The sequence below is a fragment of the Ochlerotatus camptorhynchus genome, unplaced genomic scaffold (genome assembly GCF_037179485.1).
Source record: "Ochlerotatus camptorhynchus isolate MF236.1 unplaced genomic scaffold, CSIRO-AGI_Acam_v1.1 ptg000315l, whole genome shotgun sequence".
Lineage (NCBI taxonomy): Eukaryota > Metazoa > Arthropoda > Insecta > Diptera > Culicidae > Ochlerotatus > Ochlerotatus camptorhynchus.
This window is the reverse complement of record NW_027040803.1, coordinates 201,751-229,301: the sequence shown is the minus strand read 5'-3', so window position 1 is coordinate 229,301 and position 27,551 is coordinate 201,751. Positions and strand designations below refer to the sequence as shown.

Sequence of the window (27,551 nt, the reverse complement as noted above, 5' to 3'; positions counted from 1 at the left end):
AAAACACAAGCATTGTTATCATATAATAAGAGATAGGGAGTCATATTAAGTTTCGACAGAAGAAAAAAAAACTAATCATTTTCCGATGTCACAATCAGAACACTGTTTACTACCACCATCATGCCTTAACTGTAATAGGAAAATAATAAAAAAAAAAAAAAAAACGGAAAAACGGGTTAACCTTTCAATGGGGTTCTGCTCTCTCTTGGCCTTTATTTACTCCTTCCATTAGAAAAGAAATTAAGATAATTTTGCTGAGGTTTGTTTTTGCTTTAACACGAAAAAAAAAGGGAAAAACAATAAATGGCGCATAAATATCCGTTTCCTCCTTCTCTCTTCAGACGTGTGAGTGTATAAATGTTTACGTGTGTGAGTGTGTTTAGATTTTCATGTTTTTTTTTCTGTGTGAAAGTTAATTTACTTCTTGCTTCCTTGTATTTTTTTTTTGATTTCATCAAACTTCTTGTATCTGTGTGTATCATTCGTTCATTATTATTTATAATCATTTTATCAAAGTGTATATTATAACTTGAATCGTGGTTTGCTTGCGTGAAGGGTGGCAGCAGCAGCGGCGGCGACGGCGGCAGCAGCAGTAGTAGCAGTTCCTCCACCACCACCCATGCCACCTGGTCCGGGAGGTCCAGGATTAGCCCCACCAACGGGAATCGGAGTACTGGCAACGGCAGCGGCAACAGAGGCGTAATGCCCCAGATGGGCCCCTATCGGAGATGAGGCGCTATTGTAGTAGTTCTTGTGATGCTGCTGCTGTTGCTGTTGTTGTTGCTGCAGCAGATAGGCAGCATTTTGTTGCTGATGTTGCTGTTGCGGCGTCGATTTCAGCGCATTCTCGGCGGAATAGGTAGAAGTAGTAGTAGTAGTAAACTGATGATGATGATGATGACCGGCTGAATGTTGCTGTTGGGTGTGGTGAAGATGGTTCTGGAACGGATTCAGACCACCGAATAGGTGCTGTTGCTGCTTCTGTTGTTCCGCTTGTGCGGCAGATTGCTGCGAAGGTGGTAGCGGCGGAGGCAAGCGATAGTAGCCGGCCACCGCCGTACCGTTGTTATTGTTATTATTATGATTATTATTGATGTGGTTCAAACTGCTGCTGTGATTCAAAACGTTGCTGCTGCCGACAATGTTGTTGTTGTGGTTGTTGTTATTATTGTTGTTTGCAGTGATACTGTTGCTGCTGCTGCTGCTGACGCACCACGACGACGCATAACCCGACTTCTAATCGCGGCCCTTGTTCTCTGTGCAGTCGCGACTCAAGTGACCGATTTTGCCACAGCTGTAGCAGCTCTTGTCCCCGGTGGGACAATTCCTCGAGATGTGACCACTCTTGTTGCAATTGTAACAGGACACGTTCATGTCCCGGTCGCTCTTCTCCGGGCAGTTGCGTGCCAGATGACCGCTCTGGTTGCAGTTGTAACAGCAAGAGTCGTCAGGTGAGAGACTGCAGTCACGGGCAATGTGGCCGCTTCCTGTAATTGGAAGAAGAATGAGACATTGTAATCGTCTGGGGTAGCAATTGCTGCTAAATCTCATACGTTCATCACGTCGAAAAAGACTGAAAACTACACTTTGCCTTGTCGCTACCAATAGTTGGTTGATAGGAAAATTTCGAATAATAATTATTGTGAATAACGAGAAATGCAATCATTTATAAATTTTCTACAAAAGTATTTCTTCTAGAAATCATACACTGAAGTGAAAACATCATAAGAATTCTATAAGACATGACTGATGAACCTAGACAATTTTGGTTTCATAATATACTTATGAATTCTATAGGCATGTGTTTTGCATTTCATAAGCACAACTTATGAATGATTATCGTAACACATGAGGTACTACCATAGAGGTAACTCTTAGACTAGAAGGTCCCGAAGAAACGTGCTCAACTTTTTGGCTCAGCTCTGGTACTATCTTCGGTCCCAAGATAATCGATGCACCCCCCTCGAAACATAGGAAAATCCACGAACCCCTCATTTTACCTGTCAAACTTTCATAGCGAATCAAAATAAACATAGTGTAGTAGTAGAATTTCGACTAGAACGGTGTACGTTAATCGATTTGCTTGGGACCAGTAGGCTAGTCAAGAAGTGAGCCAATTTAAAATCGTTAGTTTCCACCGGTTGACTACACGGAGGCAAAAGGAGGTACGAAGCCACAAGGAATCGTTATGAATTTCATTCATTTGACAAAAATAATAAACCTGAACATACTATAAACGAACCATGGACGTTGAGATTATAGGCCCCGTGTGTTGACCACTCGTCTTTCAACGCTTGGGAAAGTGAAATGTTTAAAGGCGTATAAGTGCAACCTGATGGTAGACGAAAATCATTCATAGAAGTCACGCTTGTGAAATTCATAACTCGAGCCTTATGAAACTCTTAAGTATATTTGCCTCAGTTTTGTTTCTGGCATACAACGTGTTCAACGCATAATTTCTAGAGCAACATTTGAAATGGGCCTATGTCCAAAACGTAAACAAACCAGAAACTGAATTTTAAATTTTTATCGCCGCAATTGAGCTTGAGCTTGATTGACCGCCCTCGATTGCTACTCTGTTACTGCCAGATCAGCTGTAATTACACAGAGAACCAATAGACGATGCTTGGGACTAGCAATCATCCTCAATGTGTAAAAACTGGTGATCTTAAACTAGGCAATACCAGCGCCGGCCGCGCCCGAACACAGGTCAAGAAAGGAATGGGAAGGATTGTGTTGACATGACACTCGCTTTGATGGAAGCCGAGAACACCTCTGCACTTTCACGAGGAATCACTGGGATGTTGGATAAGAGGGTTGGGTTCGCAGCTGGGTTCGTTTTGGTAAACGATAAGCTGAATTGATGTCCTAACGATCATATAACGCGAAGGAGCTTGGGACTAAACCCACGGTCTTCTGCTCAGTAAGCAAAAACGTTTGCCACTAGGCAGACGAGCACCTTTTTAATCACCGAGTTGCTGTTATTACCATGTAGTCATATTAACAAATAAAACGATTGACGAATCTTGAATGTGGTTGGGCCTGATATTAGACTCATGATGTTCTGCTCAGTAAGCAAAAACGGTTGCTCTAAGGCCACCGAGCCCCTCATATCACACAATACCGTTGCTCAAATTTGTGTATCTTTTCAAACCCGGAACCAACGACAACAACGAGTTTCGCAAAATACCTGGGACCGCGTTTTTCTGCTCAGTAAGCAGGCCACTGTAACCGACGATCTTTCAAATCCGAAAACTAAAAACTACGAAAAAGTACTTAGGCCTTCATTAAGTTCCACTTTCACGCGACGTTCAATGACAGGGTCCTATCCAGGATTACATCTGAAAAATCCAAATCTGGCCAACGTCCACCCTAAACCTAAACCTGTTCTAATCCACCTGAAATGACTAACGAATGGAAGACTGTGACTACCCAGACATGCAATAGTCTCATTCCGTGCCTTATGGCAACTTGATGATTCTATTGCGCTCATCTTTTGGCACCACCCAGGGGAGACTTGGTCCTGTACCCAATGCTTAACTTATCTCCATTCAACAACTCGACAACGTCCCATCGTCAACGCCTGCTATGAGAATTTCCCATTGCAGACGCCAACGAAATGACGTCATCGAGCTATCGATCAACTACCCTGGTTATCGCCTGGTACCTTATAGCACGATGCTAGGAGGCGAACCGGAAGAATCGATGAGCTACCTCTCCCCCTTTGAATTTTTATCGCCGCAATTCATATTTAAGTAACTTGAAGTATTTTAGGCAATTATATTGTTCACAATAACAATAGTAACTGTATCTCAGTATGCAGCATCCAAAATATGGAAAAAGCTTTCAAAAATATATGAAAATCGATAACAATTTAATTTCATAAATTACTCCGCCTTTTTGTGAATCTTTCAATGGATAGGCCCTTTTTGTTAAACCGTTGTGCTTGTCATCAGAAATGGTACGCCCTTTGCTAAGCCTTTTCGGACCGTCAAATAAATTGAAAACAAATCATCGACCCTGCCTCAAGCAGCAGGGCATAGCATTGGTTTGAAATTTTTCAATCATCGGCCCTTCTACGTCACTTTCATTTCAATGAAATGAAATGAAATAAATGAATGGTTAATGAATCCAAAAATTTCGTTGATCGGCCGTTTCGAAAATCGAGTTATTTTTAATGATTTTTCTCGATTTTGCGGAACTTTCCTACACGATAAGTAGCTATCAAAGGGAGCTAAAGAATATCAAAACCCGATTTGTTTACGTTTTGGACAAAGGCCCATTTCAAGTGTTACTCTAGATTTCTATAACGCCTAGCTAGACTATCAGCACGAACCGAAAATGACAAAGAAACACCCTTAGAACGAAACTCTGGCTGTGGATTTTCTCATCGTTGCTTTGCTGATCACATTGAATGAAAGTAACGCCGATTTTCGAGTTAAACGAAGCCTCATTATGACTTTCAATTCCTTTCAACGACACTCGATCACCGCTCTTTCAATTTGTTTAATATGCGTTATGTCCCGTTTTCGTTACTTTTTTTTTTAGATAAATATGTAGTTGGAAGATAAATTAAACAGATTACGTGTAATCTGCAAATATTTTCACATCAGAAATGATTTCCGTCATACACGCCATGAAACCTCCGTTGATGTGTTTCATGAGAGACGAAACTATCAAAGTCCAGCGCTCTTTCACTCGTTCGCTTCACCGAAGTTGGAAATAAAGACCAACACGAATGAGAACGACCAAAATTTCAATTTAGTTCACTCATAATCGCCAAAAGTGTAGGAACTCAGCGATGAGAGTAAATTTGCCTCATGTTTTCCTGTGGAAAACCTAAAAAATCTGCCGGAAAATGATGATATCCGTAAGAAATACTTTTTACTCGAAATTTCATAAGTGGTTCCTTATGGAAAAAATGTTGCTTTGTTTTTGTGAGATGCTCGCCCGCTGTTTTTACGTGTTGGGTATTTTGATAACTGGGACTAGTACTTAGATCTATTGTGATATATTCCCCGTTTTAATATTGCTTCATCAGCATGTCGTATCACCATTTCATAAAGCGACCGACATAGACTGACCGAAAGCATTTTCCCAGTCAGGTATTACATTTCGAATGAATTGCACTAGGTACTTGGCTGGGAACTGAATTCCAAATATCAAAGGGTTCTGTAAGCCCCTTATCCAGAAAAAATGCGCCTCTTATCAGTGGCGTTTCCTTAACCTCAATCTACCTGTGCACACACTCTCAAAACATAAACAATTATCAGAATATTGCTTGCAATTGTTGTTTATTGTTTATTGAAAAATTCAACTGACAAATACTGTCTAAATGAATAAAACTTAAACTAAATAGTTACGGTCAACGGTACGGAAAAGGCCAAGTAGCCGATGACGAAACACGTCAGCTGATACATTGAAGTCGAACATATAAAAAAAAGTTGTTGAATTGCCGGCTGATTGCTCGAATTGGCTCGTGTTGTGTATAATTCCGGCTCCGTGGTTCCAAAAACAGAAAGTCGCGTTGACGAAGAGACCTCTCAGGGGCATACATATTTAGCTGTGACAGCAGTGTTGGGCAGTCAATGTCACCTGTAAGCAGCTTTCCAGCGAACATAGCTTGAGCGACCGTCCGTCTCACCTCTAATGGCTCGATTCCCAGGAGACGGCAACGCTCCTCGTACGGTGGCAAGTTCGTTGGGTCACGCCAGTTGAGGAAACGAAGAGCATATCTCACAAACTTGCGTTGAACGGATTCAATTCTAGTGATCCAGCTAGCATGGAAAGGGCACCAAACAACTGAACTTGACTCCAATAAGGATCGCACAAGCGAGCAGTAAAGTGACCTGAGACATAGCGGGTCACGAAACTCGTCGGCAATTTTGAAAATAAAGCCCAATTGTCGATTAGCTCTGGAGATGATGTCAGTGTAGTGGATTCTGAAAGTGAGTCTGCAGTCCAAGGTAACTCCGAGATCCTTTATGTGCTCTACACGAGCAAGACAGCGTCCGTGTAGAAATGGATAGATATCGAGTAAACTAGAAGATTAAGTGTATTTTTTACGTTTCCGATTCGAGTGTGAATATGTAAAAAGTGAGGTTACGGGACGCCACTGCCTCTTATTGAAGATTGCTGCACAAGAGCATAGCAGGTGTTCAGAGTCTTCTTTTTCTATGCCACATATAATCGACACATGTCCTCTTGAAGTTTTCCTATAAGCTTCAAGTGATATTTACATGGACAGTGTACTGTTATTAAACCAGTGTACATACTGAGATCTTTTTTTGATAGTTCAAGAATTATGCTCGTCATTGAAATGCTCGGATTAATACACCGTTTCAACTGCCTAGCAATGAGAGTGTTGTTCCAATTGGTTTCCACTTTTATTTTTTTTTTTTCAAATTTCTTGAACTCCATTCTAAGAGGGCAAGCAGAAACTCTACAGAATGGTTCTGGTCCTATGAATTGTTGTGATGATCCCAGCCTAGCTAGTGTGTCGGCTTTCTCATTCCCTTGAATTCCGCAGTGACCAGGAACCCAAAATAGGTTCACTTGGTTTTGGCAGGCCAATTTTTGGAGTGACATTATACATTTCCAAGTTTAGTATTACATGTTGTTGATTACAGGGGCCTCATATCCTAGTCAGTAAAGGCACGGTATTACCAAGTCGGAGGCGGCGGGTTCGATTTCCAGTCCGGTCGAGGGAATCTTTCGGGTTGGAAATTTTCTCGACTTCCCTGGGCATGGAGTATCATTGTGCTTGCCACACAATATACAAATTCATGCATTGGTATTGGCATCGAAAGCTCTCAATTAATAACTGTGGAAGTGCATTTAGAACACTAAGTTGAGAGCACGCAATAAGCTAATACGCGCTAAAGCAATAAGCTTGAAATGCGAACAAGAAGAAGAAGAAGTTGCTGATTACTTGATGCTTCACGGTAGGCCAGTAGGTATTAGATATTGAGATATTTATTCCTGGACCAGTTACCCCCTGCTCCTACACGATTATCCAATCTAGAGCTGTCTATATAAAAGACAATTGATCCTGGACGAATGTTTTGCGCCCATTGTCCCACAAATCGCGATCCGCATCTGCTACATTGTAAAGACGATCGAAGTGATATTTTTTCTTCATCCAATCTTCATTTTGTATCACAAGAGAATCAATATTGTACATTTTTAGGATGCTCATATGTCCTCTAAGATCACCTTCAAGAAAGTTCTGTGACCGTCGGATCCTTAATGCACTCCTTTCGGCTTCTAATTGAATAAATGGATGCAACGGACGCAGATAAAGTAGAGCATCTAGTGCCATACTTGGCGTGCTGCTCATTGCACCAGTTATTGAGAGAGTAGTGGCTAGTCTTTGCAGCCTCCCTCAGGTTCTTCTGAGCTGATTATTCATTGGTTTTAGGCCACCAAACCAATGATGCATAGGTTATTCTGGGTCTTAACAATCGTCAAATAAATCCAGTTTTTTTTCCTTGATTTGTTTTCCGTGCTGAGCACCAATGCTACCGACGCCAGGGAGGCAGCTCCCACACCTGGACCCTACCTATCGACACATCAACTCATAAACCGGGGACCAACGGCTTTACTTCCCTTCCGAAGGAAGCCGTGATCAGAGATGTTATGCCTCAGAACATCCCGGCGACGCCACTGGGATTGAACCCAGGCCTGCTGGAGTGAGAGATAATCACGCTTACCACTACACCACCGGCGCCGCTGGAATACATCCAGTGGATCATTTTAGGTTTTAGTCCCCATTTCCAACCAAAAGTTTTTTTTTTTTCGCTTATCCAAAGAGCATTTGTGGCTTTACTAATGACTTCGCAAGCTTAGTAGATTGATGAAGATTTCCTGCCAAAAGGTGAAGAGCGATGCGAGTAGATAGAAATAGATGCAAGAGATGAAGAAATATTTTTCGTAGATTGATTCGCTAGCATGAGTTTTTCCGACCATCTTAAATTGAAATTTAGATGTGTCGCACCCTCAGTGGAATTCTAACGTTCCTTTGCCTCAGTGTAAGTTTGGCTTATGAAATAGAGTTAACTACCTAACAAGTACAACCCGCACTTAGTCTTTCTTAATCTTGCGTAGTTTAGTTCCAAACGGAATTTTATTATTACTGATGACTTCCAAATTTATTTACTTTTCCGTACGTACCGTTAGATTTAATAGAGAAACAAATTGTTGAGATATTATTAAAAGGCTAACACTGCTTCTTGACGCCAAACTCGGCCTAACGCATTGAAACGCCAATGAACTCACTTCGGCCTATCGGATGAAGATAAAGATTGAATTGAGAATATTGAGTGCAAACATTCATATCACGCGTTCTTATTGACTTCGTTCGGTAGCATTTAAACTTAAGTATAGTACACTCAGAATATATTCAAATCTAAATAGTATAAAAGCTACGCTAAATCGCAACTCTCCCGACCGACGCATAAAACGATGGAATACGAACTTAGTATAAAAATGGTTTATACATTGCAATGTTTAAAGTCGTGATAATGATAGGATGTATACAAGCTGTTTATTGGTGTGGATGCGTTTTTTGATTTCTATCAAATAAAAAGCTGATTTTGAAAACAAAAAATAAACAAAGTGTTCTCAAATACTGGAGATATTTGGCCCACCAGATAACGTACATCTTTTTTTTTTTTTTTTTTTTTCCTTTGGTTTGTTTTTTTTTCCGTCGATCTTGTTTTCCGTGCTGAGCACCAATGCTACCGACGTGCCAGGAAGGCAGCTCCCACACCTGGACCCTACCATAACGTACATCTAATCTAATTGATTCTCGTAATCCGCCTGTTTCATTATTGTCATCCATCCAATGAAGCTCTCAGCTACTGGCTCGAAAAAGTTTCAGTTGCATGTCGGAAATGTCTAATCCTCATAAAAAGTTGTTCGTTATTTCCCATCGGAAGGCGTTCAATTTTAGCTCCTCGAACACAATTCGGCGGAACTGATTATCATAGATGTGCAGTTTTATAAAATCCTTGCAGAAAATATTGATTTCTCCTTTGAAGCTAGCTCCTCGATCTTTTTCAACCCGACTCACAGCTCCTTAAGAATATTTAACTATTACTATCAGGTCCTCATCGTTTCTTGACTGCGACTAGAAGTGCAGTCTATAGTTGGTTATGTTCAGCGCTTCAAAGACCGATCCACTAGACAAACAAATGTATGAGGAACGAAAATGGAATTAACTGTAACGGCTATGCGTGCTATTACGATAGATATTACGTCTGCTTCTCAATTTTTAGATGTTATTTGAAATATACTGAACGAATTCAACGCCGTTATTCGAACATAGTATATTTTTTAAATCATATTTTAATCTGAACAATGCATAAACATGTCTTAATTATAAAATGATTAAATTTAAATCATCCTTTAGTTACTAATATTTTTGAGTGTATCAAACGTAGAATTTACCTGTTAACGCCGAAATCATGGATTTATTTGATGTTTTCTGCTTGATAGGTCCAAAATCGGCGCTTAGGCCGAAGTAGATCTCTACCCTTGAATTCTTAACTTCACTTACGAAACTTTGAAACAGGAAAGCACACCGGAACCGAATACTGAGCGTTCAGAAATACTTCAAATCTCCTCGTACATTGTACGAGTTAGGTAAATAAATGTGCGTTTGACTAGTATCGTCGCATTAATAGCCCTTCGCTCATTTCCAACTTATAGGGTTAACTACCCCATTTCCGGCCTATTAAGCACAACCCGCACTTAGTATTTCTTAATCTAGCGCAGTTTAGCACCAAACGGAATGTTATTATTACTTATGGCTTCTAAATTTATTTACCTTTCCGTACGTACCCGTAAGATTTGATAAAGAGAAACCAATCGTTGAGATATTGTCAAAAGTCTAACACTGCTTCTTGACGGCAAACTCGGCCTAACGCATTGAAACGCCATTGAATTCACTTCGGCCTATCGGATGAAGATACAAATTGATTCGGTCGGAGCGCTTCAAACATTCATATCACGCGTTCTCATTGACTTCGTTCGGAAGCTTATTAACTAAAGTATCGTACCAAATGCATAATTGACTTGTTGACTCTGAAATTATGGATTTATTTGAAATTTTCTGCTCGATAGGCCCAAAATGGGCGATTAGGCCGAAGTAGTTCTCTACCCTATTCAATTTTCATACTACCGTACTCTAGCGGAACTATCTACCTACCATCTTCAGACCATTCTCTGGTTAATAAATTATCACACTAAAGCCACCGACATGACACTTAATTCTGATTTATGCCCGAAAATCGTAAATGACCGATTTAAATGTGCAGTGATCCGAACTGTCAAACCATAGAATTTTTTGATTTAGATAAAAATAATTTGTCCAGAATAGATCAGACACGAACCAATTCATAACTTTTACATGCGGGTGCATGGCTTAGCTAAATATTTCCCACGAACATGGAGCCAGATGTCAGTAGTGTGCTTTGGTCAGAAATTTTATTGTTTTCGCTAATAATTGTCGGTGCTAAAGCTTCATGTTCGATAGCATTTCCAACCAACTCTATTAAGACACGTTTCTCGGCAACCACTAAACCGAATTAGAATCAACAGCCGTCAAATAAAAACATGTCAGTGTTCACTCGGCTGTCGACAAAAGCAGGCCACTCTCGATGTGTGCTACGCGATCGTCTGTTTTCTCGGCAGCAACCATTGTGTGGTCCTCCTCATTGTTCTTCATCAGCAGTTCTTTCGGTCGATGCGCCGTCGACTTTGGAAAGCAACCGTTTCGTGATAAGTGTGTGAGTGCTGACCACGTTTTGCGTCCATTGCTGCAATGGAAGCGCTCTGACCCTCGTTGGCGTACAACAATTTGCCATACAATGAAACTACTGGAAGCGGCTCCAGTTCTGATGGAGGAGGCTTTTTGGATAGCGGAAGATAAAGTGTTTATTGTGTTGTACCTTGTAACTATAGTTTTAAAATGTATTGTATGGTGACCAAGAATCCTCGGCTCTGTAAAGTTAATTCGGTTGAGCCTTATCAAATAAATTAATAAACAAAAATAAAAACATGTGACACCTCAAATCATATTAGAATTCAAAAACTAGTTCAATAGTAGTCATTTGGAGGACTTAGGGCCACACTGACTGCACCTGGCCATGTTTCGATACACCCCGAAGAAGTGTCAAAAAACCATCATGTGATACCTTGAATCACATTAAAATTCTACGACCTGTTCAATAGCAGTTATTAGGAATAGCCAGGATCATGCTGGCCACATCCAGTCATTTTTCGGGAACCCCCAGGAAAGAGACCACTCTTAGACTTGCATCAAAATTCATCATTCAGTTGTCCCACAGCTGTTTACCGTCGATTTTTTTTTTTATTTCGGTGTGAACCACGCGATAGCCTGTTTTCGAGACTCGCTATTATATAGTTGCTCTTTTTTCGTTACTAACAGTTCGGTGCCTTTTGTTGCTACGGTACAAGATGTGTGAAATAAAAAAAACACCATCAAGTTTAGCTTCAGCCATGGTGATGCTAAACCAAACATCGGAGAGATTGTAAATTTCGCCAAAGCACTCGACGCGGATCCGGCTGAAATGGAAGCTGTTTATCGCATTGGTGAGGAAAGGGGAGTCTTCATGAAGTTCAAATCAGAGGAAGCGATGCTCCATACCATGCTTTGGCATACAATTCGGAGGATTTAATCTTCCATTATGCGAATGGAACGACGGCAAAGGTACGCATGTCGCATGCTGGTGAATTCATCCAATATGTGCGTGTGTATGACTTGCCACCAGAGGTACCCGACAACCAGCTGGATAAAGTACTGGGGAAATCTAGACTAACATTGAAAAGGGCGTAATTCCAAAAAGACCATATCGAGAAAATCGCTTCTGAATTTTGTTGACCTAAAAATTAATCCTATTTCACGACTTTCCATTTTCTGGTTGATTTTATAAGCTTGACATATAGTTAATAGTGTAATCTATCATCATGCATCACTAAAAACTCAAAAAAAAAAAGTTTTCTTTGCCGTGAAATTGAGAAGAAAACATCATACGCCCTGATAATTTCATACATGTTGTTACCCCCCAGATCTTCCACCCTTTGAACTGCCAACACTGGTGATACGCCGTGGAAGTACACCCTCGGTATTTTTTGTTTGTTGTTCCGCCTTGGTTCTTCGTTCGCAAATTTTGTGAGAGTGGAATTACGCCCGGAGATTTTTTGGTCTTCTTTTTGTTCGTTGTTTACACGTGAACTATCAATCGGATGCATTTCAAATGAATCGGGCGTGACTAGATACTACAGAATCAAAACATTTGGCATATTAAAACGATATAATTCGTAGTTCTGGTGCAAGGCGTAACAACCAGATGCATCATAGAGTTGAAAATTGGAAATACGCCATGTAAGAAGAAACGTTTTTGATGATTTGAAGTGATATTTTCTTCTACTTTTTCGTGTTATCGAGTAGTTTGTGAACTATTCGCTCTATATGTGGCAAAATATGGTTTGTTTACATTTTGGCTCTTACACCCCTTTCAAATGTTAGTCTAGAAATTACCGTTGTCTTGGCTGATTTGCCTTGTAAAATTGGCTATGCTAGCGGCCATGTGTGGCTTCTATCAATCTTATCCTTCAATTTGTTCATCTATGTCCATAAGCTTTGAACATTTTGCAAGATTGTAGGATTATTTTTTCGAATCTGGTATCTCGAAATGTCAATATCCGACATCTTGAATATTTTTATCTTCATTGCAGATTCTTGAAAATTTCTCAAGAAAGGTGTCGAACGGCTTCGGTAATTAAATACATTCCATTCGTTTTAAAATTATGATGTTCAAAAACGTTCGAATTAGGGGAAATGGATTTAATGTTAGCCTATGGATCTAAGATTGGGCCCTTCGCTAAAAATCTGGCATTTATCCAATTTTATCTTTGGGCGGTACTAATGGATATTTTTGGTCGCTATTGAAAATTTAGTCAATTGCTGAATTTATGTATGGGCCCATTTAGGCCGACATTACATTCATTTCCCCTACTTATTGCATTTCTAATTTGACTAGTGCGCTTCAACGTTGTATCGTCTTGGCGTCTTCCCCTAATAAATTTGTTATGGTTATTTTCCTTAACGACGTGTTTGGGGTATCATCCAAACCATTTGTGGAAAAGTTCGACTATTTGGGTTATTGTTCATTTATGGTATTTATTTATTAGGATCTGCGCATTTTTTCGATGAGCTAAGAAAAAAGTGCGTAGAAGAGACCAAAACGAATTAACGTAATAGCGCACTTTTATCAGCGTTTTCGCTTTTTTATTATTAGCGACACTTTACATCTAATGGTGCATTCATGTCTTGAAATATTGCACAAATTGATATCTTTAAGGACGGCTAAAATTCAATAAAATAGCATCATAACAATAACAGAAAACTGGCAGCACTAGTGCCCAGCCGTCAAACAAAAAGTACTCTCATCAACGGCATGCACCATCGTCTAGAGAGGATTGTTTCCTGCCTTGATGTTTTTCTCTTTCGCGCATTCGGCGTCACAGATCGAAATTTATGTACCTCTGCTCTGCCGGGCTTGTCTCCTATCCCATCCATTACCCGGCTACATGGTGATGCGGCGAATATTGATTGAACGATAATCTCGATCTCGGGAAAGGTTACACCATGCAAAACGGAACACCAGCGGACAATCCCCCTCTCGTAACAGGGTGCCGATGAGAATGTGGAGTTTCGACTCGGATAGGTTGGTCGCATATACTTTTGTACACGCGATCATAAACGTGTTTGCCACACAGCGAGAAAAGAAGGGGAAACAATGAAGGAATAGAAACTTACCGTTACAGCGGTAGCACCGGTCCAGATCCTCCTTGCAATCACGTGCAAAGTGGCCCATTTGGTTGCATTTGTAGCACTTCTCGCGACGTCCGCCGCCGCCACCTCCGGCACCACCACCACCACCGCCGCCGCCGAACTGACGGTCCCGGGGTCCGCCTGGACGACCACCACCTCCGCCAACGTTTTGGCAATCGCGGGCGTAGTGTCCCGGCCGGTCACACTTGAAGCACGTATTTCCAGACATTTTGTTCCTCGAACTGTTCTCTAAAGGATTAGATCCGTTCCTGCCACAATCTAGCTCCGCTCTCCACACCACACACTCTCTGCAGGGAAATAAAAACGATCATTCAGCGAAAAATTTCTACCACTAATTTTGCACACAATTTTTTTCGCTAGAAGCACGACGCACAAAATCAAAATGTCGATTTTCCGCACTGCCCACACGAAGCACAATTTTTCAAAGTTATTTTCAGCCCGCAAATCGGTCAGTTTTCACCGTGAAAATTAGCGCAAATCGTTTCACGACAGTTAAGCTATGCGTTTCGTATAAAATTTTACGGAATTAACACGAATTATTACCTTTTTACCAACCGCAAATACCGTCCGCGGGCGCACACACAAGAGAGTACTTCTTTTCTCACTCACGATAGGATCGAGTCAAGTCTTGCTTTTTTCTTGCTAGTCGTCTTCAGCACGGCTCAGCAACGTCGATGGGCTAGTGTTGCCAGGAAGTTTGACAATTTAAGAAAATGGAAATTTAACTTATGCCGTGCAAATAGCTTCCCACCAAGCATAAAACGTTCAGTTCACTGCTTTTAATTTCATCAAACAATATCCAAAATCACAAAAACCACCATTGACCTATGATTTCGGCGGTAAATTCGTTTCAATTTAAAATTTACAGAATCCAATTATGCCAGCAATCCGTTCGACCTGCCAGCACTGCATTATTTGCGAATGACGATGGTGTCGCGTTTTTCGCAAACTCTGTTCTATCCCTGTCGCACTGCCTGTTTGTTTGGTGCATTCAATGACACGTGAGCAAGCGAGAGGGGGATCATATCAAATGAAATGCATCGGCGGGTAGACAGGTTTTGACAGATACTGTTTCCGGTACTGGTTGAAAGCCGACACGGTCCATTTCGTGGTGTTCCTGCCGGTTTTTCTCCGGTGATGCGGTTCGCTTGAGCACATGCTGCGTGTCGGAAATTTGTTTGCAAAATGTGCTTTGCATCTTGTGCACAATGAATTACATATCAAGGTGAACAAGGAAAGCAAAATTTGCTTTTAACATTTCAGTGCCAACATTTCAAAGGGGCGTAATTGCATTTGTAAACAATGGCTTTAGCCGTCGATTTCTCGCGAATAAAAGCTCACGAATGAAAAATAATAACACCAGCAGGTAGAGGAATGTCTTCTCTACCAGCTAGCATTGCTATTTTGGATAGGTAAGATTTCATTCACGAGAAATTGACGGCTAAAGTCATTGTTTACAAAAGCAATTACGCCCCTTTGAAATGTTGGCACTGATTTCAGTGCCAACATTTCAAAGGGGCGTAATTGCATTTGTAAACAATGGATTTAGCCGTCGATTTCTCGCGAATAAAAGCTCACTCATGAAAAATAATGACACCAGCAGGTAGAGGAATGTCTCCTCTACCAGCTAGCATTGTTATTTCGGAGAGGTAAGATTTCATTCACGAGAAATTGACGGCTAAAGTCATTGTTTACAAAAGCAATTGCACCCCTTTGAAATGTTGGCACTGATTTAATGTTCTAGTTGGGTGCGTGCTGAGGCGTGCGGAGGCACGCAAATCGCATTTGAATACGACGTAGCGTAAACAAAAGGATTTAGGCTGCACGGCGAATGAGAGCGACCCAAATTTGAGTTTAGTTCACTCATAATCGCCAAAAGTGCAGGAACTCAGCGATGAGTAAATTTGTCTCATGGTTTCCTGTGGAAAACCTAAAAAATCTGCCGGAAAATGAGGAAATTGACGAAAATTTTATTCAGTCTCGGAGTAGTACTAATAGACTGAGTGAATTCAATCTTTAATTTTCTCAAATTCGGGAATTTTTTCCTGGAAAATCCTGGAAAAACCTGGGAAAATATGAGACAAATTTTACTCATCGCTGAGTTCCTGCACTTTTGGCGATTATAAGTGAACTAAACTCAAATTTGGGTCGTTCTTATTCGCCGTGTGTATTCCATTTGCTGAATTTTCAATTAAATTTGACGGATGGAAAATTTTCAAACAAAGTGTCAAATTCACCAAATGGAACACAGCTTTAGGATGGTGTATGACATGCAGTACGTTCTATAATACACCTTTAAATATTGCGCATTTTACACCAAACTGTAAAAATAAGCGCGTTTCGTTTTTGTGATAGAAGTGCACGTTTACATCAAATCGTTTTGTTGCCTTCGCAGCACTTATCCAGCTTCCCATGCATGCTCGGTAATGGCGGCCTGTTTGTATGCAGAAATGTATCCTTCACTGTGCTTTTTGACACTAACTGGTGGGCGTATGTTGTTCTTTTTTCTTCTGTTCCTGGGAGAGGGAAAGGGAGGGGTTAAAATCCGAACCTCTGGATATTTATTCATACAAACAGGTCGCCATTACCGAGCATGGATTTCTGGATTTCTTCCTTCAAGAGGAATAAGTGCACCGAAGACCTGCATTCATGCTTGGCATACACAGTTTTCTTCACGAACTGCACATTTGCTAATAACTTTCCATACAGTTGACAAAACATACACCCCTATTCTGTATTTCGTTTCGAACGAAATTCTCATACAAAAAAATATTTTTTTTGTATGAGAATTTCGTTCGAAACGAAATACAGAATAGGGGTGATAGTTCTGTTTGAAGCAGTAGGTAGAATAAAGTTTAAGTTTGTTATAGATAGGGGAATTTACGTATTCTCGTCAATCTAAGCAGCGTCCGAACTTCTATTAGCGATTTCTCAGCGTCACACACATACATGACAGGTTTGTTTGTTGACATTTATCTGCTGCTTCCTGTTCTACCAATTCCAATCGACAGAATTGATCAAAACGGGTTGAACATGTTTTTACAACGCTCCAAACTTCTCAGGTGAGTGAGACTATTGTCGGCAGTCTCTTTTTCTTCGGCACCCTTTCCATTTGAACTGCGTGTTAACCAGCTGTTCTATTATCGGCAACTCGAAATCAGCCGTATTTTGTAGTGTGTATATTTCATTCAAAGAAATATATGGCATAACAGGATTGCACAGTCGTAAAAATGTAATCAGGTTGAAGCTGAAAAGTTAAGGAATCGGCTTTATACATTCAGCGAAGAGTTTTGATGGGAAAATACAGTGAAATTAACGTTTCAATTTCGGTTGCCGTAAACAGTCAATGGGTGCCGAAGCCATAATTTACCCTACGTAAGAAAAAGTAGATGTGCGTTGTAAAAATCAAGTGAGAAATGCTCGCTGCACATCTCGGACTTTAAGCGTAAAATTCATTGGTGTTGAATCAAATGTTAAGATTTACCAACTTTTTTTTTTATTTTTATAGTCACTTAAACGCTCTTGGGTCATTCGTGACTCGTCCGGGGGTAAAATTTGACCTCGTGGCTTTGGTGTGAGAGGTATGGAAGCTAACCACTACGCCGGGGCCGCCCCCTTTACCTACTCTTTGCATATCTTAAGTAAGCTATGATGCTAATCTATCAATTACTTTAAATAAAAACAAAAATTCAACAAACAAAAGTTGTTAACAAATGAGCAGTTGGTGTGTACAACTGTGCATGCCAAGCATGCCTGCATTTTTGGCGTAGTCCAATAATAGATGAATTACATAAACATCTCATAAACTACTATCCAGTTTTCCAGGCTAGGCCTCACTCAGCGCTGAGTATCCAAGTAACCATAAGCATTAATATGAACAAGACACGACCGCATGGTTGATGTAGACTACGTTAAGCTGTGTAGTGAAATTCTCGTGCGTTTTTCTAGATATTGATTTTAAATACAGTAGAAGTAACCTATGATTTCGGTCCTATGTACATATTTTGGATTTCCTGGTTAATTTCAAGACCTCATAAAAATGCGAATACACATTCTATTAAATTTGGTTCCTAAATAAAAATCAGATATGAGTAAGGCTTTCTTCAGGTGATTCATTGAAGCGTCCAACAATGACCGTCATAATGGCTGATATTCCCTAGCACTTCAAGATTTCTAGGACACAAATCTTGGACGGTTGTGATATCACTCATGAAATGGAAACTCCTTGTGTACTGGACTGCAACAAACGTGAAGTTCCAGTTTCTTTGTTATAAGTTTGTGAGAGCTGATATCTGTACTCTTGAAATTTTTATGTGGTAATGAGATTGACCAGAAATAAGGTTTCCTCTGCGATTCAACTTCAAAACGGTAAACGGAGTGCACAATTTTGCACCAATGTTATGCAACATTTCATAGTTGATCGGGATATCAATTAGCTATGAATCCCTCCAATAAGTTCTCGGTACATCTTTTATCTACCGATTGAACAAATAAAAAATACTAAGGCTGTGTTCCATTTGGAAAATGTTCAATTAGATTTGACACTTCGAAAATAAATTAAGATGTTCGAAGACGAGATGGACCGTCACACGGTCTACCAGGAAAAAGAAGAGCAGCAAAAAAAAAAGATGTTCGAAAATCCCTGTTGTTGATCGGCCGATTTTCGAGAAAGCGTCTGTCAAAATTGATTCCTTGTCTGTCAGAAATAAGTCTGCTGAAGAAACAAAAATTTGAAAATTTTCCATCTGTCAAATTTAAGTAAACATTCACCAAATGGAACACAGCCTTAATAACTTGAGCACAGAATCGTTTCTTGTTGTGTACAACAATTAGATACGAGATAAAAACTTCTTTTATCGATATGTGTGCTGAAAATACCTGGGCCGAGTGGATTCAAGGAGAAAGTCGACGAAGAGAATCTTGTCCGTGTTACTTAGGACCTAATGCAATGTTCAGATTGAATTGTTTTCAAGTCCCCGGCAAGGTGGCAGATCGCCTTAGTTTCACGTATCCACTTGCAAATAGTAGATGTCGCCACACAACATAAACAAAGGGATTTTCCTTCACCGCCGCAATGACATTTCTCTATGGGAATCCAACCTTTTGTTTCTCCATGTGTGGATGTCAAACAACAGGCAAGAATGCTATATGATAAGTGCGAATTTAATATTTTCGTGGTGAAACGAAATAATCATTCATTTTCTTATATTATCAAATGACAATAAAAATACTTTGCTGTCTTCTATTTTATTTTGCTCTTAAATATCTTCAGCCTACAGATTTTGTTGTTCATCATAGTGGCGCGATAAAGGCTTGCCATGGGCCGTATAAATAAACAAAAGTTTACTTTCCTGTGTTTCTCTATTCTCGTGTTCTTCGGTATTCTTACGACATGTTGAAATATAATACGAACGGCTTGATGGTAGAACCCTAATTGTGTTTTGCTGTGGCTAGCTGCACGCATGTTGAGTAGATAGGAGGAAGATTTATGCCGATTTTCAAGATTTCCTGCAAAAAAATGAAGCGCGATGCAAGTAGATGCGAGAAATGAAAGATGATTTTTCGAAGATTGATTCGCAAGTGTGAGATTTTTCGAGCATCTAGAATTGAGATTTAGATGTGTCGCCCCCCTCGGCCGTAGGCTAGTTCATCTCCGTAAAGGGTGGGAAGCGTTAGAAAGAGGTCCCCAGCCACATTGCTTGAGTATCATGCTACTTCAACCTTTGATAATCTACTTAGCTAAAACATTTAAACAGCTAGTATAATAACACATTAAACAGCATACGAAAAAGACAGACTAAAAGGATACAAAAAAGAAGAACAAAATATAAAATGAACAAAACATAGGTCCACTGTAGGAGGTCCTTGGGGGCCATGTCCAGTGGGGATGTCCGGACAGCCAAAAGAAGCGATGGTGCTAAATCCTGCAGTATAGCTTCGCCGCCTTCAAAAAGCGCAGTACAGCTGCTTGAGTTGAGCGCACGTCTGCTAGCGTGTCCCGTACGCTGGCAGGCAGACCGTGGAGGCGAGGTGCTCGAATTGTGGACATACGCATAAAACGTGCTCCACCGTCGAAGGAATATGGCAGAATTCACAGGTCTTCCTGAAGGGTCCTCCGCTGAAATCCCGTGAGATTAGGGAGTGTCCTGTCCGGAGTCTGGAAAAAATCCTCTGATCTCGCAGGTTTGCAAGGTCCGTCCAGTTTCCGATGTCACCTTTAATTTTTCTAATAAACGGAAGTCTGGCACTCGACCATTCCGTTGCCCACGCTGTCCGCACTGTTCAAGTGATCCATCTCTTCACGTCCTGCAACGGTACATATGTAGTGTTTGGTGGCGCAACCTTCAAGATGCCCTGGATCCAGGGGTGGACCGGGACCTCCAACGAAAGGGCCTGAATAATACTGTGGGAGTCCGACAGGATCAGGATTGGGCGATCCGCAGGAACCGTGACGGCATGAAGAATAGTCGATGCTTCTGCCGAGAACACCGAACATCGTTTTGGCAGACTTCTTCTCGTTGGGGAAATGTCACCAGCGATTCCCATTCCGACTCCAGTTCTAGATCTTGACCCGTCCGTGTAACGATACATGTAGTTTGGGTACAATCCGGTCAGCTCTGCTACCGATCTCCTAAGGGCTACGGAATTTACCCCCGGTTCTAAACTTCTCCTTTATCCGGCTGTCGATGTTTGGTGCGGGAGATTGCCAACTCTTATCTCCGTACCAGTGAATCTTGGCCACTGAGGGGAGCTCTGCGTTGGCGATTATACGAAGAACTCTGTCCCCCTCGCTGGTACCGGAAAGGTAGAGTGCCGGCTTCGACACAGCTGGCATCGGCTGGCGTCGAGGGTAGGATACCGGAGATGATGCGCGTGTAGCTATTGTACACCGGAGCGATTATTTTTATTGCCTTTTCGGTAGAATCCTAATGAGCATCTGCAACATTCATCAACATGTTTTTTTAAACTATCAGGACATCGCAATATCTTGATAAAATTGTGCATTGATTTTTATTTAAAACTCCGGATTGAGGAATATACCAAAAACTTTGTAAGCATTAAGAATTCTATCCGGAAAAAAAACTTACAAAATTGATTATATTACGCGGTGAGTAGCAGTTTTGCTGGGTGATGAGGAACATTTTGTAGATCCATTTTAAATTAAAGAAATACATAAAATTAAATGAACTAAATCAAATAAGTGTCTCACAAAAAATATTCCTCACCAAACTTGAAGCCTCAAGACACAGATGAGTATAATGCAAAACCATTCTTTCTTTTTCCATCATCGACGATGACAGCAATAGCGTAAAAACACTGAAACACATGCTATTTTTTTTCAAATTCATTCGATGGCAATCATATATTTTCGCTACACTTAAAAAAGACCACACGTTTGATCGAAGTGTTTAAACAATTGATTTTTCATATTCACAACCACATTTATTTAAAGTGTATTTCACCATGCTTCGTTCTGCACGTTAATTTCTAATGTTTCAAACTTTGAAATGTTGATAATCTTTCTCTATCAATTCAAGTGTATTGCAAATTGAATCACACTACTGTTCAAAACAGATGGATTTGAAGTGTTTTGCATTTCAATGCTATGTGAATTGCATGTTCTGCAAGATCAACATCGAAAACATGAGTTGTGACTTCATCCTTATCAACCAGCTTCATATATGAGCATATATGAATGACTGCAGCACAACCTAACAGTCCAGGATCAAATCCCAAATAAGACCCATTAAAAAAAGGCATTTGGATGCTCTGCCCCCTGGCAGCTTCGTTTACATATTTGTCGATTCAATTTTGGAATCGGTAAAGTAGAATATTGTACAACATTTGAACTATGATGTACAAAGTTATTGACATCACCATGTGAGGCACACAGACTGCAAGTGTGTCAAAATTCGAACCAATAGTGTTTAGGCATGGTTCACAGCATAAGATTCACTCATGAAATGATGCACAATTAAGTGTGAGACACATTATGATGACGGGTGGAATTTTTTGAGTGTAACGTCGCGTGTGTGGTTTAGTGAGTGCGCGACAATAAGATGAATTTTAAACTTTAGTTTTGTTTACTGTACATCATTTCCGCATTCGCCCTTTTCAAATAACACAAATATAAATCTAAATAACATCAAATAAATTTGTGAGTTTATCAGAACCACCTGCACCAAATTGTCGGAGTACACTGGCAATATACTGGAGCTGTCAAGCTGCCTCCGAGTTGATTGTTTTGCTTAGCTGTAGCAATGTAAACAGAAAATCGATGAAGAAAACCAAACATTTCAAGTAGGCCCTTTTGAACGCTCACTTTCGAATTTCAGAACCTAGCACTGAAAAAACTTTTTGAGTGACTTTTTTTTTTTTTTTTTTTTTTTTTTGTTTTTTTTTTTTTTTTTTTTTTTTAAATGATCTATATTTCTTGAATTTGTGTGGTTTACATGTATAACTTATCAAGTGACACAGATGCGTCTTTTCAACTTTAGTTCCTGTGAAATTTCAATTATTATTAATTACAGTTCCTAGTCCTATCAGGCCTGTTTTAGAGAATGACCACCTTGGTGGGATTGGTTTGCTTGAAAATTTGAAAAAGAAGACTACTTATAACTACTATTTACAACTACAACTAACCTACAACTACTATATACACCTAATCTACTATATACAAATTGCTTATCAAAGCATGTTCTGATAAATTACATTTTTGTGCAAATTTAGTCTTAATTTCGTTAATTCTGGAATCTATTTTGGCAATGCCTGCCTCTTCGTGTAAATTTGTTATTCTAGTGTCAAAAGGACGATCAAGTACCATCCTCAGCACTCTATTCTGAGCGACCTGGATTTTGTTCCTGTGAGTCTGTGCACATGATTCCCACACCGGAGCTGTGTAGAGGATCGCAGGTGCTATGATTTGTTTGTAGACGGCCAGTTTGTTCACCCTTGAGAGGCGGGATCTGCGGCAAATCAGCGGAAACAGACACCTAACCAAGGCAGAACACTTGACTACTGTTTTCTCTACATGCGAACGGAAGAGGAGCTTTTCATCGAACAACATCCCGAGATAGGTTACTTCGGCGGACCACTCAACCCTTGTGCCATCCATGATTACAGTACAAGATGGAGCCGGTTTCAGTTTGGGCGATTGCCGATGGAGGAACATGATCGCTTGTGTTTTGGTGGCATTGATTTTGATTTTCCACGTGGTGGCATAATCAGCAAAGGCGTTAAGGCATCGTTGAAGTTTGTTCGTTATTTCGCGAGGCATCCTTCCTTTGACGGCTATTGCGGTATCATCTGCGAACAGGAAAAACACGCAACCGTCACCGAGGGGAGGAATGTCGGAAGTGTAAATGCTGTAAAGCAAGGGGCCCAGCAGACTACCTTGCGGGACTCCTGCTGGGATCGAAAACGTGTCTGAGAGACAACCATTCAACGATACCTTAAACGACCTTTGCTGGAGGTAGTTACGGGTGATTTTAATAAGATGTAATGGAAAGTTGAAGTTACAAAGCTTGTACACAAGTCCATCATGCCAAACATTGTCAAACGCCTTTTCAACGTCTAACAAGGCCATGGCTGTGGACTTGGATACAGCTTTGTTACTTCGGATGTTATTCATCACCCGTACTAGCTGATGATTGGTGGAGTGCCCCTTTCTGAATCCAAACTGTTCCGGAAGGAGAATGTTATTTTCCTCGACAAACTTGAGCAAACGATTGAGAATGAGTTTCTCGAACAATTTGCTCAGCGCTGAAAGGAGGCTGATTGGTCTGTAGCTTGAAGACAATGTTGGATCCTTACCGGGCTTGCGGATTGGTATGATTTTTGCTACTTTCCAGATGCTTGGAAAGTAGTGCAGTTCCAAACATCTGTTGAAGATAGTGGTTAGAAGAGACTGCACTTTCATGCTGAATCTCTTCAAGATCAAGTTGAATATACCGTCAAACCCGGGAGCCTTCATGTTCTTGGTGCATTTCAGCGCTGAGCAAATTTGTTGTACTGTAATCATATCCGCCGGAGGCACGACACAAGGGGAGGCATCTAGGTTTTGAACGCATTGCGCAACCTGATCATCGAGCGGACTTTGGATAGTCGAGCCAAGCAAATGCGATGAAGCTACATGCTCGCCGATCGCATTTGCTTTCTCCTGTGGGGTGATTAAAAGCCGATCGTCATCATTTTCGACTCTGAGAGGTGGAACGGGTTTGGGATGATTTTTCAGGACCTTGGCTACCTTCCAGAATGGTCTGGAGCGGTCGTCCAGATTCTGGACAACACGCCCGAAACTTTCATTTCGGAGTGAGTCCATTCTGGAAGCAATCTGCCTGTTCAGATCGGCCATTTCACGTTTTTTGCCCAGGTCTCCAGTCCTCTGAAACTGGCGTCTACGCACATTTCTCAATCGAATCAATAATTGGGTGTGGGAATCAATAGCAACAAACTTACCCCTCACAAGAACTTGTCGAACGCATGTCTCGTCAGCCTCGGATATGGCCTGTTGGAGTCCTTCCAACGCCCGGTCGATGTCATCTACGGTGTCGAGTAGTGGATTTTCATCGATGTTGCTGTCCACCATTCGACCGTACTGCACCCAGTTGACATGGTGGTAGTCTTTACGCAGGCAGCCTCTAGCAGGAACCACGTTGACACCGACTTCAGTCACCACCGGTTGGTGGTCGGAGCTGAGATCGTTGTGCGCCTCCGGCTTGGATAGTCCGATGTTTGACAGGAAAAAGTCTAGCGTGGAGGGATTTCCCGCTGGAGAGATGAAAGTTGGCTCGTCCGGAAATTGCACTGTGTACAGTCCATGTTGTGCGTGGTCGAACAATAGACATCCGTTTCGATTCCTCTGGTAGTTCCGCCAAGCTTCATGGCGGGCGTTCAGGTCGCCCCCAACGATGAATCGGGAGCTAGTACGGGTGATGGTGGTCAGGTCCTTCTTGAATTGGATTCCTAATCCGTTGCTTGCGGTACACTGGCGTGGGCAGTAAACAGCGATGAACCGGACGTTTCCAGTTGGGGATTCCACCTCCACACTAATGGCCGCGATGATAGAAGTGCGGATGTGGGGCAGAGTGCAAAACTTGATTCCCTTTCTGACGATGACCGCTACACCACCCCCCCTGGAGCTGGTGCGATCAAGCCGGATAATATTGTGGTCAGGCAACCAGAAGCTGTCACCGAACTTTAGGTGGGTTTCGGTTAGAAGACCCACGTCGATGCTATGCTTGCGGAGGAAGTCGGCAAGCTCAATCTGTTTAGCTCTTACAGAGCAAGCGTTCCAGGTAGCGATGGTTAGCGGTTTAGACACCATATTGGATGATGAACTTACCGAGCACTTGGATCTGTTCGGGCTTATTGCGGCACTTACGTAGAGCACCGGTCATGTTGATAAAAATCTCCATCAGTTCGTCTGCTGAGAACAGATCGGGATTGTTTGTTTGAGCTGTTGGTTGCCTCCAGAATCCAGGGGGGGATGGAGAGCTTTGTCCAGCAGAAGATCCAGACGTTTCTTGAGGGGGCGCGGATCGCACCCTGGGATTCGCTTGTCCACGAAGAGGTGGAAAGTCCTCTGTCCTGAAAGCCGGGGCCTTATCCTTCCTTCGTGCTGGTTGATTGTTGGTGGACGCTTGATTTCGGATGCGCTTGAAATCCTCGCGTTTAGGGCACTGCTTGTTGGATCCTTGGTGAGCACCACCACAGTTGGCGCATTTGGACGCCACAGCTTCATCCGCAGCACATTCGGAGGTGGCATGGTCTTGAGCGCAATTTCCGCAGCGTGGCTTAATGTTGCAGTTGCGGGTACCGTGTCCGAAGTTCAGACACCGCTGGCACTGAGTCACATCGCGATGGCCGCCACGGTATGGCTCCCAGCGAACGATGATGGAATTGATGGACCGAATGGCTTTCAGTGCGTTGAGCGTCACCGTTCCCTTCTGGAAGTGTACCAGGAAAAGGCTATCCGGATACGCCTTCACATTCTCGTCTCTTCTTGTCATTCGATACACGGCACTTGGGGCCAGCTTGTACCGGTCCCTGATTTCTGATTCGATAAACTTCGGGTCGAAGTTTGGTAGGCCCCTGATGACGACCTTGAACGGCTTCTCACCGGGAATGTCGTGGGTAAAGAATTCCACCTTGGAAGTCCTCAGGTGGGCGACGACCACGTCAAACTCCGTTTTGGTACGGAGCATCACTTTAGTGCCGACTCTGCCCAACTTGTATTCGGCTTTAACACCCAGCGTCGCTAGATCCGCAATGAGCACATTAAGATGGGCATTTTTCACTACCAATGGAGGTAGCTTCACTTTTGCCGTGCTCATTTCGGCAGTATTCACGGTTTCGGCAGCGTCACCGAAATCTCCAACATCGCTGTTGTTCGTCGCAGTGACATCGGACTGGCCTCGATTCTTCTTCCTCTTCTTACTGCGTTTTTCCAACACAGCTGGCTGGATATTCCCATCCATGGGGAGAACAGCAAACCTGTTCGAGATAGGCACACCGGAGCTTCCTTCTCCGGGGTTCTGGACCTTCGCCGGGCTTCGCGACCGATGCTTCCCCATTACGGGGCACACACACACGCACGACAAACCGCGAAAGAGAGAACACGAACACTATCGCAATGAACTTTTCAAACAACTCGAGAGAGCGAGCTAACACCGAACTGAACTGCTTGACGATCAAGCAGAGAATGCACTGAAAAAACTCGACGGTACCTCTATTTATGCTAAGAGATAAGCATTGCAAGTCCCTCCTACTTGAAGAATTATGCAATCGAACGGCTGGCTATGCCTCGCCCCCATCAGCAAAAAAAAAAACTGGGGTTGTACAAACCGTTCCATAGCATAATTTTCTAAGTAGGAGGGACTTTCATAGCTAATCTAAAAGCATAAATAGAGGTACCGTCTGATAATTTCAGTACTTGGAACAGAAAACTGAAATCTGTGTAGGAAAATCCTTCTTATCACCACAGAAACACCCCGTTCCCGTTTTCTTATTCACAATAATGAATTTGCGTTCACAAAACGCACGAAATCTTAAAAAAACCATATTAAGATTTTTTTAATTCAATCAATAGATTAAAGATGTACCGATAACGGCACCGGTGGTGTAGTGGTAAGCGTGATTACCTCTCACCCCAGCAGGCCTGGGTTTCAATCCCAGTCGGCGCCGCCGGGATGTTCTGAGGCATAACATCTCTGATCACGCCTTCCTTCGGATGGGAAGTAAAGCCGTTGGTCCCCGGTTCATGAGTTGATGGGTCGATAGGTAGGGTCCAGGTGTGGGAGCTGCCTTCCTGGCACGTCGGTAGCATTGGTGCTCAGCACGGAAAACAAGATCGACGGAAAAAACAAACCAAAGGAAAAAAAAAAAGATGTACCGATAATTAAATGGAGGGATTTAAAGCTAAAATGTTCTGATCGCGAAATATTGATGATCAATACCGAAATTGTCCAACCCGGTTTTGTGTGGTGTGCTGCTGATTTTCAGTGTTGCTCAGTGGGAACTTTCATAAATATCGTAGTAGTTGAGGAAGGAGAGGGGTTCCAGAAGTTGGGACCGGCCATGTATTAGGTGTATTGCAAAACACGCTCCGAGGGGGAAGGGGGGTTAGTTGGTAAAAAAATATACGTAATTTATGGATGGCCCTGATTTT

The 27,551-nt window shown here is 41.8% G+C and overlaps 1 protein-coding gene across 2 annotated transcripts; it reads right to left on the bottom strand.

Moving 5' to 3' along the window:
- Window positions 1–1,111: 1,111 nt before the first annotated feature.
- On the bottom strand, window positions 1,112–14,555 carry CNBP (CCHC-type zinc finger nucleic acid binding protein). Of its 2 annotated transcripts, none has more exons than XM_065229510.1 (3): window positions 14,426–14,555; window positions 13,847–14,169; window positions 1,112–1,487 (listed from the first exon to the last, which is right to left on the bottom strand). In XM_065229510.1, the coding sequence occupies exons 2-3, from the start codon at window positions 14,088–14,090 to the stop codon at window positions 1,237–1,239; spliced, it is 495 nt and encodes a 164-aa protein (XP_065085582.1). In that variant the 5' UTR covers window positions 14,091–14,169; window positions 14,426–14,555; the 3' UTR covers window positions 1,112–1,236. The 2 variants fall into 2 exon arrangements, with proteins under 2 accessions (XP_065085582.1, XP_065085583.1); XM_065229511.1 differs by lacking the exon at window positions 14,426–14,555 and adding an exon at window positions 14,226–14,419.
- Window positions 14,556–27,551: the final 12,996 nt, after the last annotated feature.

What these genes read in the sequence shown, in the direction of transcription:
- CNBP (XM_065229510.1), bottom strand. Translation starts at nt 14,090, where the DNA reads ATGTCTGGAAATACGTGCTTCAAGTGTGACCGGCCGGGACACTACGCC. An exon ending in CCGGTGCTACCGCTGTAACG is followed by an intron (nt 1,488 to 13,846) that starts GTAAGTTTCTAT and finishes TTCCAATTACAG; the next exon opens with GAAGCGGCCACATTGCCCGT.